General features: G+C 44.2%; 1 protein-coding gene across 1 annotated transcript in view; it reads left to right on the forward strand.

Annotated features, from left to right (window-relative positions):
* The first annotated feature begins 10,968 nt into the window (after positions 1-10,968).
* Positions 10,969-17,590, forward strand: part of CCDC93 (coiled-coil domain containing 93) — a 60,573-nt gene continuing 53,951 nt past the window's right edge. The window contains exon 1 of the mRNA XM_040440020.1: positions 10,969-11,019. Within this exon, the coding sequence (XP_040295954.1) occupies positions 10,984-11,019 (36 nt within the window). The 5' untranslated portion in view covers positions 10,969-10,983. The remainder of the gene's footprint in view (positions 11,020-17,590) is intronic.

Raw genomic sequence — 17,590 nt, forward strand, 5'->3', positions numbered from 1 at the left:
TGTCCAATAGAGCGCCTTGATTAGGTGGTACATATGGGTGTGCTGGCTCCTCCTCCCATTGGTTGCTTCATGCACATGGCAGTGACTAGGAGCAGCACACCATATGTGCGGCATCTGCGCTCCTGAACATAGAAGCCCAACGGCTTAGGTAGGTTTAGCGTAGGACCCGTCTGACCTGAGACCACCTTGGCGCTTGGTAGGCGGGTGCAGATGTGTTTTGATCAAAATATGTTGACTAAGTGTCTCAGATATTATCATATCAGAGTGAGGACTATGTCCATATATAATGCTTGCATCTACTTTACTAAGTGCATTATTATCCTATTTCTGTGGTTTTCTTCTCTTTTATGTTTATTTTTATTTCTGAAAAATCTTTACAATAAACAATAAAAAAAAAAAAACACTATCATGTGACTTCTGAGCACTTGTCTCTGCCGAATTGTCCGGTCCTGTGATATTCATGGTAAAGCGCTTTACAGAAACATCTGGTCATGTGATCTCTGTACTTTCCTAGAAGTTAAAGGGGTTATCAGATATTGAAAATATCCCCGCCAATGCCCGGGCCCCTTGTATAGATTATACTTCCCTGCTCTGTGGCACCCGTGTCGCTGCGGATCCCTGCATGCCCGCTGCTGCATCTCCCTGTCACTCAGCCCCCCCCCCCCTTTAGGACAGTGGTCCCTAACCTTTTTTGCACCAAGGACCTGTTTCGTGCAAGACAATTTTCCCAAGGACCCTTGCAGGGTGGGGGGGTTCTGGGGTGGGGCTTAGGGGGTGCTGGTCGGCGCTGACTGATTCACGCACATAACAAAACACAAGGTGCATATTAAAATATATAACGACTATATAAACTGACTAGGGTCTCTGCTGCACTGGACCGTATTTTTCGCCCTCTAAGACGCACCGGCCCATAAGACGCACCTAGGTTTTAGAGGAGGACAATAAGAAAAAAATATTTTCCATAACACCTCAGGTCAGACCAGCAATCAGACCACCAATGTCTCAGATGAAACCCCCAACCTTCTGCCAGCCATCAGCCTCCATGTCAGCCAGCCATCAGCCTCCATGTCAGCCAGCCATCAGCCTCCATGTCAGCCAGCCATCAGCCCCTATAAGTCAGCCAGCCATCAGAATCCCATGTCAGCCATCAGCCCTCATGTCAGCCAGCCATCAGCCTCCATGTCAGCCAGCCATCAGAATCCCATGTCAGCCAGCCATCAGCCTCCATGTCAGCCAGCCATCAGCCTCCATGTCAGCCAGCCATCAGAATCCCATGTCAGCCAGCCATCAGCCCCCCATGTCAGTCAGCCAGCCATCAGCCCCCCATGTCAGTCAGCCAGCCATCAGCCCCCCATGTCAGCCAGCCATCAGAATCCCATGTCAGCCAGCCATCAGAATCCCATGTCAGCCAGCCATCAGCACCTATATGTCAGCCAGCCATCAGCCCCCCTGTCAGCCAGCCATCAGAATCCCATGTCAGCCAGCCATCGGCCCCCCATGTCAGCCAGCCATCAGCCCCTATATGTCAGCCAGCCATCAGCCCCTATATGTCAGCCAGCCATCAGCCCCTATATGTCAGCCAGCCATCAGAATCCCATGTCAGCCAGCCATCGGCCCCCCATGTCAGCCAGCCATCAGCCCCTATATGTCAGCCAGCCATCAGCCCCTATATGTCAGCCAGCCATCAGCCCCTATATGTCAGCCAGCCATCAGCCCCTATATGTCAGCCAGCCATCAGAATCCCATGTCAGCCAGCCATCGGCCCCCCATGTCAGCCAGCCATCAGCCCCTATATGTCAGCCAGCCATCAGCCCCTATATGTCAGCCAGCCATCAGCCCCCCTGTCAGCCAGCCATCAGCCCCCCTGTCAGCCAGCCATCAGCCCCCCTGTCAGCCAGCCATCAGCCCCCCTGTCAGCCAGCCATCAGCCCCCCTGTCAGCCAGCCATCAGCCCCCCTGTCAGCCAGCCATCAGCCCCCCTGTCAGCCAGCCATCAGCCCCCCTGTCAGCCAGCCATCAGCCCCCCTGTCAGCCAGCCATCAGCCCCCCTGTCAGCCAGCCATCAGCCCCCCTGTCAGCCAGCCATCAGCCCCCCTGTCAGCCAGCCATCGGCCCCCCATGTCAGCCAGCCATCCGCGCAAAAAAAAAAAAAAAAACCACTTACCTCTCATGTTCTTGGACGCCACCGCTCCTCACCATCGCGATCCTCTTCATCCTGCTGTCGGCTGTGTATAGCAGGCGCGGCGCACAGTGTGAGGTTACAAATCGCCCTCACGCTGTACGCAGCCCTGCACAGCCGAGTACCAGGAATCGGCGAGTACAGATCCTTCACCTCTTCCTGGTCCTCCGGTACTAATGAAGCGCATCCATAATTGAAGCGCTTCATTAGTACAGCGTTTAAGACAGCCCCGATTGCCGCTGCCCGGCAAACAATCTTCCAGGGACCGCTAGATCCTGGACGGAGCTGACACATTACTAGTGGACGGGGGCAGTGACATGAGATGTCAGTGAAGTCAGAATAGTAGGAAGAGGCAAAAAATGAGGGTGACGTCACTGTCAGAGGTAACATCATCCTGCTGTCAGATAATGTTGCTGATGGCTCAGTCGTCCTTTCCACATTTCCATCTCCTTTATCCATAATAACAGTCGCCCAACAGTTAGTGGAGTCACTGGTCAATACTGACTGGGAGGCTGGTGCCTCCCACACAGTAGGGGGGGCTGTGTGGGATTGTATGGAGAGGGGGCTGCTGTGTGGGATTGTATGGAGGGGGGGCTGCTGTGTGGGATTGCATGGAGGGGGGGCTGCTGTGTGGGATTGCATGGAGGGGGGGGCTGCTGTGTGGGATTGCATGGAGGGGGGGGCTGCTGTGTGGGATTGTATGGAGGGGGGGCTGCTGTGTGGGATTGTATGGAGGGGGGGGGGCTGTGTGGGATTGTATGGAGGGGGGGCTGCTGTGTGGGATTGTATGGAGGGGGGGCTGCTGTGTGGGATTGTATGGAGGGGGGGCTGCTGTGTGGGATTGTATGGAGGGGGGGCTGTGTGGGATTGTATGGAGGGGGGGCTGTGTGGGATTGTATGGAGGGGGGGGGCTGCTGTGTGGGATTGTATGTAGGGGGGGCTGCTGTGTGGGATTGTATGTAGGGGGGGCTGCTGTGTGGGATTGTATGTGGGGGGGTGGCTGCTGTGTGGGATTGTATGGAGGGGGGGGGCTGCTGTGTGGGATTGTATGGAGGGGGGGCTGCTGTGTGGGATTGTATGTAGGGGGGGTGGCTGCTGTGTGGGTGTCACGACTGCTATCCCAGCAGCAGTCGTGTCGCACCAGACGGAGGGGAAGGGGGACCCTTATCTACGGATGGGAATAGTATGGCCACCCCTGACTAACCCTAAGCTGGCACCTGTCTGCCCTGATACCCTAGACGGGGTGTGAACCCGTGCGGCGAGCTGGATGCCTAAACCCTCAGTCACCCTAACAAGCCTAGAGTGGGGAAAGGCCGATGGGAGCACTAGTCACCATCACTCACGTCTAGGAAAACAACAACAAACAAACTATAGCAGAGATAGACTTATCCAGTCACGAGCAGAGAAGGCGATCCCAATCACGACAGTCCACGCCGGACAAGAGCTCCACAGCAACACCATCAAACGATCTCCTTCAATGGTCAGAATAGAACTGGAAGTAAGGACTATATCTGGCAATGACTGCAAGTGAAACTGAAACTAATATAGTAGCTGGGAGTGGCAGACAGGACTCACCTGAGAAGGATGCCTACAAACTCCCAGTCAGGACAAAAAGGTTCACAAGGCAAAACCCAGATGACATACCCTGAACCATGGAGCGAACTCACAAGCTATCGCGAGTAGCAAGTCGCTGCGACCTTCTCCTCCCAGACCTGTCTGGATCAGTCACAGTCGTGACAGTACCCCCCTTTCTACGAGGGGCCCCTGGACTCTCAAGACCAGGCCTCTCCGGATGGGAGCTATGAAAAGCCTGTCAGCTTTTATCTCTGATGCTGGAACCCACATTCTCTCTTCGGAACCATAACATTCCAGTGCACCAGGTACTGAAGAGAGCGGCGAACATATCGTGAATCAACAATCTTTTCTACCTGAAACTCAAGACTGCCATCAACAACCACCGGTGGAGGCGGTAGTGGCAATGGTTCAGGAGGTTCTACATATCTCTTAAGCAGAGATCTGTGGAAGACATTATGGATCCTTAGAGTCTGAGGTAGCTCCAGACGAAAAGCCACCGGGTTAATGATCTTAATTACCCTATAAGGACCAATAAATCTCGGACCTAATTTCCACGAGGGAACCTTCAACTTGATATTTCTGGTAGACAACCACACCAAGTCATTCACCCCAAGGTCCGGACCTTCAGAGCGCTTCCTATCAGCCGCACGTTTGTATCTACCACCAATTCTCTTCAAACTTTCTTGAACACTCTGCCACACTGAAGAAAGTGAAGACGCAAATCGTTCCTCCTCGGGAATCCCAGACGGCCCCCCCTCACTAAACGTACAAAACTGAGGATGGAAACCATACGCACCAAAAAATGGTGACTTATCGGTGGATTCTTGATGACGATTATTAATGGCAAACTCGGCTAACGGTAAATAAGATGACCATTCCTCCTGATTTTCGGAAACAAAGCATCTCAAATATGTCTCTAGGTTTTGATTGGTACGTTCAGTCTGACCGTTGGACTGTGGATGGAAAGATGAAGAAAACGACAGATGAACCCCTAAACGAGAACAAAAAGCTTTCCAAAATTTAGAAACGAATTAGGTACCACGATCCGAAACAATATCGGAAGGGACCCCGTGAAGCTTCACGATGTGGTCAATAAAAACCTGAGCCAGTGTGTTAGCATTAGGCAATGCGGCAAGAGCAATAAAGTGCACCATTTTACTGAATCTGTCAACAACTACAAGAATAACAGTCTTCCCCGCTGATACTGGTAGATCCGTAATGAAATCCTTTGACAGGTGCATCCAAGGCCTGTTGGGGATGGCCAGAGGTAAAAGACGCCCTGCCGGACGAGTATGATCTACCTTAGAACGAGCACAGGTAGCACATGCAGACACAAAATTCAACACCTCCTGGCGCCATTTAGGCCACCAGAACCGACGAGACACTAACTCAGAGGTTGCCCTACTACCTGGGTGTCCTGCCAGTGTGGAGTTATGGTGTTCTTTTAGTATCTCCAGTCGTAAATTTTCTGGCACAAACAGTTTACCCGAGGGGCAGGAGGCCGGGGCGTCCCCCTGAGCTTCCAACACCCTCCCCTCCAAACCTGAGTGTAATGCAGAGACAACCACCCCCTTTTGCAAAATGGGCTCTGGTACCTCAACATCACCCCCTCCAGGAAAACTTCGAGACAATGCATCCGCCTTAGTATTTTTTGCCCCCGGGCGATAGGTTATTACAAAATTAAACCTAGTAAAAAATAACGACCACCGAGCCTGTCTAGGGGTGCGACGTTTAGCAGACTCCAGATATAATAAGTTTTTGTGATCAGTAATTACCGTGACGGGATGAACCGCCCCCTCCAAAAAATGACGCCACTCCTCAAAAGCCAACTTAATAGCCAAAAGTTCCCTGTTGCCAATGTCATAGTTCCTTTCTGCAGTAGACAATTTCTTCGAAAAGAAAGCACACGGACGCCATTCACCAGGGGACGGGCCCTGAGATAGTACCGCTCCCACCCCCACCTCTGATGCGTCAACCTCTACAATAAAAGGAAGCGAGACATCTGGCTGTACGAGAATAGGGGCCGAGGTGAATCTCTCCTTCAGAGATGCAAAGGCAGTTTTGGCTGCATGTGACCATTTGGAAAAATCGGATCCCTTACGGGTCATGTCCGTCAGTGGTTTGACCACCAAGGAATAGTTCTTTATAAACTTTCTATAAAAATTGGCAAACCCCAAGAAGCGTTGCAATGCCTTCAGGTTCTCAGGCAGATCCCAGTCTATAATCGCCCGGACTTTCTCTGGATCCATGCGGAAACTTGAATCTGACAACACATACCCCAGAAATGGCAGTTCTTTTACGGCGAACACACATTTTTCTAACTTAGCAAACAATTTGTTGGCCCTTAATATCTGCAGCACTTGTCTCACATGGATCTTATGTGTATCCAGATCCGGGGAATAGACCAGGATGTCATCAAGATATATCACAACAAATCTCCCGATAAGGTGACTAAAAATATCGTTGACAAAATGTTGGAATACCGCAGGCGCATTAGTAAGACCAAATGGCATGACCAGATTTTCATAATGCCCTTCCGGAGTATTAAAAGCCGTCTTCCACTCATCCCCCTCTTTGATGCGAACCAGGTTATAGGCTCCTCTGAGATCCATTTTGGAGAACCATTTAGCACCAGCAACCTGATTAAAGAGGTCGGGAATGAGAGGAAGAGGATAGGGATCTCGGATAGTTATCCGGTTTAATTCCCGGAAATCCAGGCAAGGACGTAGGCCCCCATCTTTCTTTTTAACGAAAAAGAACCCTGCAGCCACAGGTGAAGAAGAGGGTCTGATGTGTCCCTTAGCCAAACTCTCCGAAATATAATCTTTCATAGCCTTCCTCTACGGGCCGGAAAGATTGTATAACCGGGTTTTAGGTAGTTTTGCCCCAGGTAATAGATTAATCGGGCAATCATATGGACGATGAGGTGGTAACCCCTGACAACCCTTCTCAGAGAACACATCCATAAAATCTGACAGAAAGGCAGGTAAAGATGTTACAGAGAGTGTAGAGCACCTACTACTCAAGCAGTTGTCCTTACAATGTTCACTCCACTCCACAATCTCCCCGGCCTGCCAATCCACCACTGGATTGTGAGTCACCAGCCAGGGAAGCCCCAATACCATAGGAGCCGGAAGACCGTCCAGGAAATAACACGAGATATGCTCTTTATGGAGGTCCCCTACCTGCAGATGGATATTATGGATGATCTGAGTTAACTCTCTCTGAGTAAGAGGGGAGGAGTCGATGGCAAAAACAGGAATAGTTCTGCATACCGGTTCCGGAGTAAAACCCAGAGCCTGAGCGAACCGTGAATCCACCAAGTTGACCCCCGCCCCACTGTCCAAAAAGACGGAACAGATCTCAGTTTTATTGCCCGCCTCAACGGTAGCGGACAACAAAAACTGAGACATGCGTATGGAGGAAACGAATACGCCCAGACTGTTATCCTCCGCACAATCTGGGGACTCTAGTTTTCCCGGCGGCTCCTTTGTTTGTGGTCTCTTGGGTTCTGAGGGACAAACCTTTGCAAAATGACCCCTCCCCCCACAACGAAAACAAACCTCTGACCTACAGCGGAACTTAGGAGGATTCACCCGTCTAGTGGCGCCCCCTATTTGCATTGGTTCGACTGGATCATAACAAACCGATCCCTGCCCTATAGAGGCCTCCGTAAAATTTAATAGTCTCTCCCTGAGTCGTCTGTCGATTCTTATGGACAGAGACATAGCAGCCTCAAGAGACCCAGGGACCTCGTATACCGCCAGCGCGTCTTTTAATTTTTCAGACAACCCCTGGCAGAACTGACTATTAAGGGCCGAGTCGTTCCATAACGTATCAGTAGCCCACCTACGGAATTCGGAACAATATAGTTCAGCAGACCGGTTCTCTTGCCGAAGTCTACGTAGCTTAGACTCAGCCAGTGAGACCCTGTCCGGGTCATCATATACGAGACCCAGGGCTTCAAAAAACTCCTCCACTGATCGTAAGGCCGGAGAGTCTGATGGTAGGGAGAAAGCCCAAGCCTGCGGAGAGAAAATACAATGCCCACCCGTTGTTCCTCACCGCCGGAGGATCTAGGGCGTAACCTGAAGAACAATTTGCAAGCCTCTCTGAAGGTTACAAATTGGTCTCTCCCTCCTGAGAACCTATGAGGTAAAGCCACTTTTGGCTCAGGAGTACCTTGGTTTCCCGTAGCAACGGTGGAACCCAAGGATGGCTTCTGCAGCACTGTTGCTTTTAATCCTGTAATTGTTTCGCCAAAACCGAAACCGGATCCATAGTGGAACAGACAAAATACAAAGCAAAACAGCAAGCAGAAAAAAAAAAAAAAAAATGTCACATTTTTTTTTTTTTTAAAAGGCCAGATATACTGTCACGACTGCTATCCCAGCAGCAGTCATGTCGTACCAGACGGAGGGGAAGGGGGACCCTTATCTACGGATGGGAATAGTATGGCCACCCCTGACTAACCCTAAGCTGGCACCTGTCTGCCCTGATACCCTAGACGGGGTGTGAACCCGTGCGGCGAGCAGGATGCCTAAACCCTCAGTCACCCTAACAAGTCTGGACTGGGGAAAGGTCGATGGGAGCGCTAGTCACCATCACTCATGTCTAGGAGAACAGCTGGGGAAGACAGCAACAAACAAACTATATCAGAGATAGACTTATCCAGTCACGAGCAGAGAAGGCGATCCCAATCACGACAGTCCACGCCGGACAAGAGCTCCACAGCAACACCATCAAACGATCTCCTTCAAAGGTCAGAATAGAACTGGAAGTGAAGACTATATCTGGCAATGACTGCAAGTGAAAGTGAAACTAATATAGTAGCTGGGAGTGGCAGACAGGACTCACCTGAGAAGGATGCCTACAAACTCCCAGTCAGGACAAAAAGGTTCACAAGGCAAAACCCAGATGACATACCCTGAACCACGGAGCAAACTCACAAGCTATCGCGAGTAGCAAGTCGCTGCGACCTTCTCCTCCCAGACCTGTCTGGATCAGTCACAGTCGTGACAGTGGGATTGTATGGAGGGGGGGTGGCTGCTGTGTGGGATTGTATGGAGGGGGCTGCTGTGTGGGATTGTATGGAGGGGGCTGCTGTGTGGGATTGTATGGAGGGGGGGCTGCTGTGTGGGATTGTATGGAGGGGGGGCTGCTGTGTGGGATTGTATGGAGGGGGGGGGGCTGCTGTGTGGGATTGTATGGAGGGGGGGCTGCTGTGTGGGATTGTATGGAGGGGGGGCTGCTGTGTGGGATTGTATGGAGGGGGGCTGCTGTGTGGGATTGTATGGAGGGGGGGCTGCTGTGTGGGATTGTATGGAGGGGGGGCTGCTGTGTGGGATTGTATGGAGGGGGGGCTGCTGTGTGGGATTGTATGGAGGGGGGGCTGCTGTGTGGGATTGTATGGAGGGGGGGCTGCTGTGTGGGATTGTATGGAGGGGGGGCTGCTGTGTGGGATTGTATGGAGGGGGGGCTGCTGTGTGGGATTGTATGGAGGGGGGGCTGCTGTGTGGGATTGTATGGAGGGGGGGCTGCTGTGTGGGATTGTATGGAGGGGGGCTGCTGTGTGGGATTGTATGGAGGGGGGCTGCTGTGTGGGATTGTATGGAGGGGGGCTGCTGTGTGGGATTGTATGGAGGGGGGGGCTGCTATGTGGGATTGTATGGAGGGGGGGCTGCTGTGGGATTGTATGGAGGGGGGGCTGCTATGTGGGATTGTATGGAGGGGGGGCTGCTGTGTGGGATTGTATGGAAGGGGGGCTGCTGTGTGGGATTGTATGGAAGGGGGCTGTGTGGGATTGTATGGAGGGGGGGCTGCTGTGTGGGATTGTATGGAGGGGGGGCTGTGTGGGATTGTATGGGGGAGGTGGCTGCAGTGTGGGATTGTATGGAGGGGGGGCTGCTGTGTGGGATTGTATGGAGGGGGGGGCTGCTGTGTGGGATTGTATGGGGGGGGCTGTGTGGGATTGTATGGGGGGGGCTGTGTGGGATTGTATGGAGGGGGGGGGCTGCTGTGTGGGATTGTATGGGGGGGCTGTGTGGGATTGTATGGGGGGGGGCTGTGTGGGATTGTATGGAGGGGGGGGGCTGCTGTGTGGGATTGTATGGAGGGGGGTGGGCTGCTGTGTGGGATTGTATGGGGGGGGGGGCTGTGTGGGATTGTATGGGGGGGGGCTGTGTGGGATTGTATGGAGGGGGGGGGGGCTGCTGTGTGGGATTGTATCTCTCTCCCCTCCCCAGCACTCTCAGACTCTCTCTCCCCTTCCCAGAACTCTCACATTCTCTCTCCCCTCCCCAGCACTCTCACACTCTCTCTCCCCTCCCCAGCACTCTCACACTCTCTCTCCCCTCCCCAGCACTCTCACACTCTCTCTCCCCTCCCCAGCACTCTCACACTCTCTCTCCCCTCCCCAGCACTCTCAGACTGTCTCTCCTCAGCACTCTCAGACTGTCTCTCCTCAGCACTCTCAGACTGTCTCTCCGCAGCACTCTCAGACTGTCTCTCCTCAGCACTCTCAGACTGTCTCTCCGCAGCACTCTCAGACTGTCTCTCCTCAGCACTCTCAGACTGTCTCTCCTCAGCACTCTCAGACTGTCTCTCCTCAGCACTCTCAGACTGTCTCTCCTCAGCACTCTCAGACTGTCTCTCCTCAGCACTCTGACAGTCTCTCCCCAGCACTCTCAGACTCTCTCTCCCCAGAACTCTCAGACTCTCTCTCCCCAGCACTCTCAGACTGTCTCTCCCCAGAACTCTCAGACTCTCTCTCCCCAGAACTCTCAGACTCTCTCTCCCCAGAACTCTCAGACTGTCTCTCCCCAGAACTCTCAGACTGTCTCTCCCCAGCACTCTCAGACTCTCTCTACCCAGCACTCTCAGACTGTCTCTCCTCAGCACTCTCAGACTCTCTCTCCCCAGCACTCTCAGACTCTCTCTCCCCAGCACTCTCAGACTGTCTCTCCCCAGCACTCTCAGACTGTCTCTCCCCAGCACTCTCAGACTCTCTCTCCTCCTCAGTGGGTCAGAGCTTGTGACATAAGAGCGCGCCCGTGTGACCCACGTGACCTAGGGATGTCACGTGATCTTGTGACGTCAGAGTTCCTAACGGAGTATAGTATTTAGCTATTACCATCCTGACACATTGCCGAGTCATAGAGCACGTACGCGCGCCCTATGACCCGACGCTGTGTGACGTCAGGACGGCAGTGCAGCACGCAGAGAAGAAGATGGAGGAGCTGTGGAGCGGCGCCCCTACAGGAAAGGTAAGTACAGTTACTGGGAGGGCGGAAGGGTGGCCCCGGGGGGCAAGCTGATGACACCCCAGTATATATATATGTACCCTGTATAATGTACTGTATATACAGATAACCCCCAGTATATATATATACCCTGTATAATGTACTGTATATACAGATAACCCCCAGTATATATATATACCCTGTATAATGTACTGTATATACAGATAACCCCAGTATATATATATATATATATATATATATATATATACCCTGTATAATGTACTGTATATACAGATAACCCCCAGTATATATATATATACCCCTGTATAATGTACTGTATATACAGATAACCCCCAGTATATATATATACACCCTGTATAATGTACTGTATATACAGATAACCCCCAGTATATATATATACCCTGTATAATGTACTGTATATACAGATAACCCCCAGTATATATATATATGTACCCTGTATAATGTACTGTATATACAGATAACCCCCAGTATATATATGTACCCTGTATAATGTACTGTATATACAGATAACCCCCAGTATATATATATATATGTACCCTGTATAATGTACTGTATATACAGATAACCCCCAGTGTATATATATGTACCCTGTATAATGTACTGTATATACAGATAACCCCCCAGTATATATATATATATGTACCCTGTATAATGTACTGTATATACAGATAACCCCCAGTGTATATATATGTACCCTGTATAATGTACTGTATATACAGATAACCCCCAGCATATATATATCCTGTATAATGTACTGTATATACAGATAACCCCCAGTATATATATATATATGTACCCTGTATAATGTACTGTATATACAGATAACCCCCAGTATATATATGTACCCTGTATAATGTACTGTATATACAGATAACCCCCAGTATATATATATATGTACCCTGTATAATGTACTGTATATACAGATAACCCCCAGTATATATATATATGTACCCTGTATAATGTACTGTATATACAGATAACCCCCAGTATATATATATATGTACCCTGTATAATGTACTGTATATACAGATAACCCCCAGTATATATATATATATGTACCCTGTATAATGTACTGTATATACAGATAACCCCCAGTATATATATATATGTACCCTGTATAATGTACTGTATATACAGATAACCCCCAGTATATATATATGTACCCTGTATAATGTACTGTATATACAGATAACCCCCAGTATATATATATATATATACCCTGTATAATGTACTGTATATACAGATAACCCCCAGTATATATATATATGTACCCTGTATAATGTACTGTATATACAGATAACCCCCAGTATATATATATGTACCCTGTATAATGTACTGTATATACAGATAACCCCCAGTATATATATATACCCTGTATAATGTACTGTATATACAGATAACCCCCAGTATATATATATATGTACCCTGTATAATGTACTGTATATACAGATAACCCCCAGTATATATATATATGTACCCTGTATAATGTACTGTATATACAGATAACCCCCAGTGTATATATATGTACCCTGTATAATGTACTGTATATACAGATAACCCCCAGTATATATATATACCCTGTATAATGTACTGTATATACAGATAACCCCCAGTATATATATATATACCCTGTATAATGTACTGTATATACAGATAACCCCCAGTATATATATATATACCCTGTATAATGTACTGTATATACAGATAACCCCCAGTATATATATATATGTACCCTGTATAATGTACTGTATATACAGATAACCCCCAGTATATATATATGTACCCTGTATAATGTACTGTATATACAGATAACCCCCAGTATATATATATATACCCTGTATAATGTACTGTATATACAGATAACCCCCAGTATATATATATACCCTGTATAATGTACTGTATATACAGATAACCCCCAGTATATATATATATGTACCCTGTATAATGTACTGTATATACAGATAACCCCCAGTATATATATATGTACCCTGTATAATGTACTGTATATACAGATAACCCCCAGTATATATATATACCCTGTATAATGTACTGTATATACAGATAACCCCCAGTATATATATATGTACCCTGTATAATGTACTGTATATACAGATAACCCCCAGTGTATATATATGTACCCTGTATAATGTACTGTATATACAGATAACCCCCAGTATATATATATGTACCCTGTATAATGTACTGTATATACAGATAACCCCCAGTATATATATATACCCTGTATAATGTACTGTATATACAGATAACCCCCAGTATATATATATGTACCCTGTATAATGTACTGTATATACAGATAACCCCCAGTATATATATATATGTACCCTGTATAATGTACTGTATATACAGATAACCCCCAGTATATATATATGTACCCTGTATAATGTACTGTATATACAGATAACCCCCAGTATATATATATGTACCCTGTATAATGTACTGTATATACAGATAACCCCCAGTATATATATATGTACCCTGTATAATGTACTGTATATACAGATATCCCCCAGTATATATATATACCCTGTATAATGTACTGTATATACAGATAACCCCCAGTATATATATATATACCCTGTATAATGTACTGTATATACAGATAACCCCCAGTATATATATGTACCCTGTATAATGTACTGTATATACAGATAACCCCCAGTATATATATATATATGTACCCTGTATAATGTACTGTATATACAGATAACCCCCAGTATATATATGTACCCTGTATAATGTACTGTATATACAGATAACCCCCAGTATATATATATATATATATACCCTGTATAATGTACTGTATATACAGATAACCCCCAGCATATATATATATATATATATATACCCTGTATAATGTACTGTATATACAGATAACCCCCAGTATATATATGTACCCTGTATAATGTACTGTATATACAGATAACCCCCAGTATATATATATATATACCCTGTATAATGTACTGTATATACAGATAACCCCCAGTATATATATATGTACCCTGTATAATGTACTGTATATACAGATAACCCCCAGTATATATATATATACCCTGTATAATGTACTGTATATACAGATAACCCCCAGTATATATATATGTACCCTGTATAATGTACTGTATATACAGATAACCCCCAGTATATATATATATATATATATATATATACCCTGTATAATGTACTGTATATACAGATATCCCCCAGCGTATATATATACCCTGTATAATGTACTGTATATACAGATAACCCCCAGTATATATATGTACCCTGTATAATGTACTGTATATACAGATAACCCCCAGTATATATATATATGTACCCTGTATAATGTACTGTATATACAGATTTCCCCCAGTATATATATATATATATACCCTGTATATGTACTGTATATACAGATAACCCCCAGTATATATATGTACCCTGTATAATGTACTGTATATACAGATAACCCCCAGTATATATATATATGTACCCTGTATAATGTACTGTATATACAGATTTCCCCCAGTATATATATATATATATATACCCTGTATAATGTACTGTATATACAGATAACCCCCCAGTATATATATATATATATATATATATATATATATATATATATACTGTATAATGTACTGTATATACAGATAACCCCCAGTATATATATATATATACCCTGTATAATGTACTGTATATACAGATAACCCCCAGTATATATATATATACCCTGTATAATGTACTGTATATACAGATAACCCCCAGTATATATATATGTACCCTGTATAATGTACTGTATATACAGATAACCCCCCAGTATATATATATATACCCTGTATAATGTACTGTATATACAGATAACCCCCAGTATATATATATATATGTACCCTGTATAATGTACTGTATATACAGATAACCCCCAGTATATATATATACCCTGTATAATGTACTGTATATACAGATAACCCCAGTAATATATATATATATATAACCCTGTATAATGTACTGTATATACAGATAACCCCCAGTATATATATATGTACCCTGTATAATGTACTGTATATACAGATAACCCCCAGTATATATATATATACCCTGTATAATGTACTGTATATACAGATAACCCCCAGTATATATATATGTACCCTGTATAATGTACTGTATATACAGATAACCCCCAGTATATATATATATACCCTGTATAATGTACTGTATATACAGATAACCCCCAGTATATATATATGTACCCTGTATAATGTACTGTATATACAGATAACCCCCAGTATATATATATACCCTGTATAATGTACTGTATATACAGATAACCCCCAGTATATATATATGTACCCTGTATAATGTACTGTATATACAGATAACCCCCAGTATATATATATGTACCCTGTATAATGTACTGTATATACAGATAACCCCCAGTATATATATATGTACCCTGTATAATGTACTGTATATACAGATAACCCCCAGTATATATATATATACCCTGTATAATGTACTGTATATACAGATAACCCCCAGTATATATATATATCCTGTATAATGTACTGTATATACAGATAACCCCCAGTATATATATATATGTACCCTGTATAATGTACTGTATATACAGATAACCCCCAGTATATATATATGTACCCTGTATAATGTACTGTATATACAGATAACCCCCAGTGTATATATATATACCCTGTATAATGTACTGTATATACAGATAACCCCCAGTATATATATATATATATATACCCTGTATAATGTACTGTATATACAGATAACCCCCAGTATATATATATATATACCCTGTATAATGTACTGTATATACAGATAACCCCCAGTATATATATATATACCCTGTATAATGTACTGTATATACAGATAACCCCCAGTATATATATATGTACCCTGTATAATGTACTGTATATACAGATAACCCCCAGTATATATATATATATATATATATATATATATCCTGTATAATGTACTGTATATACAGATAACCCCCAGTATATATATGTACCCTGTATAATGTACTGTATATACAGATAACCCCCAGTGTATATATATATATATATATACCCTGTATAATGTACTGTATATACAGATAACCCCCAGTATATATATATACCCTGTATAATGTACTGTATATACAGATAACCCCCAGTGTATATATATATATATATATACCCTGTATAATGTACTGTATATACAGATAACCCCCAGTATATATATGTACCCTGTATAATGTACTGTATATACAGATAACCCCCAGCATATATATACCCTGTATAATGTACTGTATATACAGATAACCCCCAGTATATATATATATCCTGTATAATGTACTGTATATACAGATAACCCCCAGTATATATATATATATATATACCCTGTATAATGTACTGTATATACAGATAACCCCCAGTATATATATATATACCCTGTATAATGTACTGTATATACAGATAACCCCCCAGTATATATATATATATATATCCTGTATAATGTACTGTATATACAGATAACCCCCAGTATATATATATATATATATATATATATATATATATACCCTGTATAATGTACTGTATATACAGATAACCCCCAGTATATATATATACCCTGTATAATGTACTGTATATACAGATAACCCCCAGTGTATATATATATATATATATATATATATATATATATACCCTGTATAATGTACTGTATATACAGATAACCCCCAGCATGTGTGTATATATATATATATATATATACCCTGTATAATGTACTGTATATACAGATAACCCCCAGTATATATATATATACCCTGTATAATGTACTGTATATACAGATAACCCCCCAGTATATATATATATATATATATATACCCTGTATAATGTACTGTATATACAGATAACCCCCAGCATGTGTGTATATATATATATATATATATACCCTGTATAATGTACTGTATATACAGATAACCCCCAGTATATATATATATACCCTGTATAATGTACTGTATATACAGATAACCCCCAGTATATATATATATACCCTGTATAATGTACTGTATATACAGATAACCCCCAGTATATATATATGTACCCTGTATAATGTACTGTATATACAGATAACCCCCAGTATATATATATATACCCTGTATAATGTACTGTATATACAGATAACCCCCAGTATATATATATGTACCCTGTATAATGTACTGTATATACAGATAACCCCCAGTATATATATATGTACCCTGTATAATGTACTGTATATACAGATAACCCCCAGTATATATATATGTACCCTGTATAATGTACTGTATATACAGATAACCCCCAGTATATATATATATACCCTGTATAATGTACTGTATATACAGATAACCCCCAGTATATATATATATATCCTGTATAATGTACTGTATATACAGATAACCCCCAGTATATATATATATATATATATATATATATGTACCCTGTATAATGTACTGTATATACAGATAACCCCCAGTGTATATATATATACCCTGTATAATGTACTGTAT

The sequence above is a fragment of the Bufo bufo genome, chromosome 7, assembly GCF_905171765.1.
Source record: "Bufo bufo chromosome 7, aBufBuf1.1, whole genome shotgun sequence".
Classification (NCBI taxonomy): domain Eukaryota; kingdom Metazoa; phylum Chordata; class Amphibia; order Anura; family Bufonidae; genus Bufo; species Bufo bufo.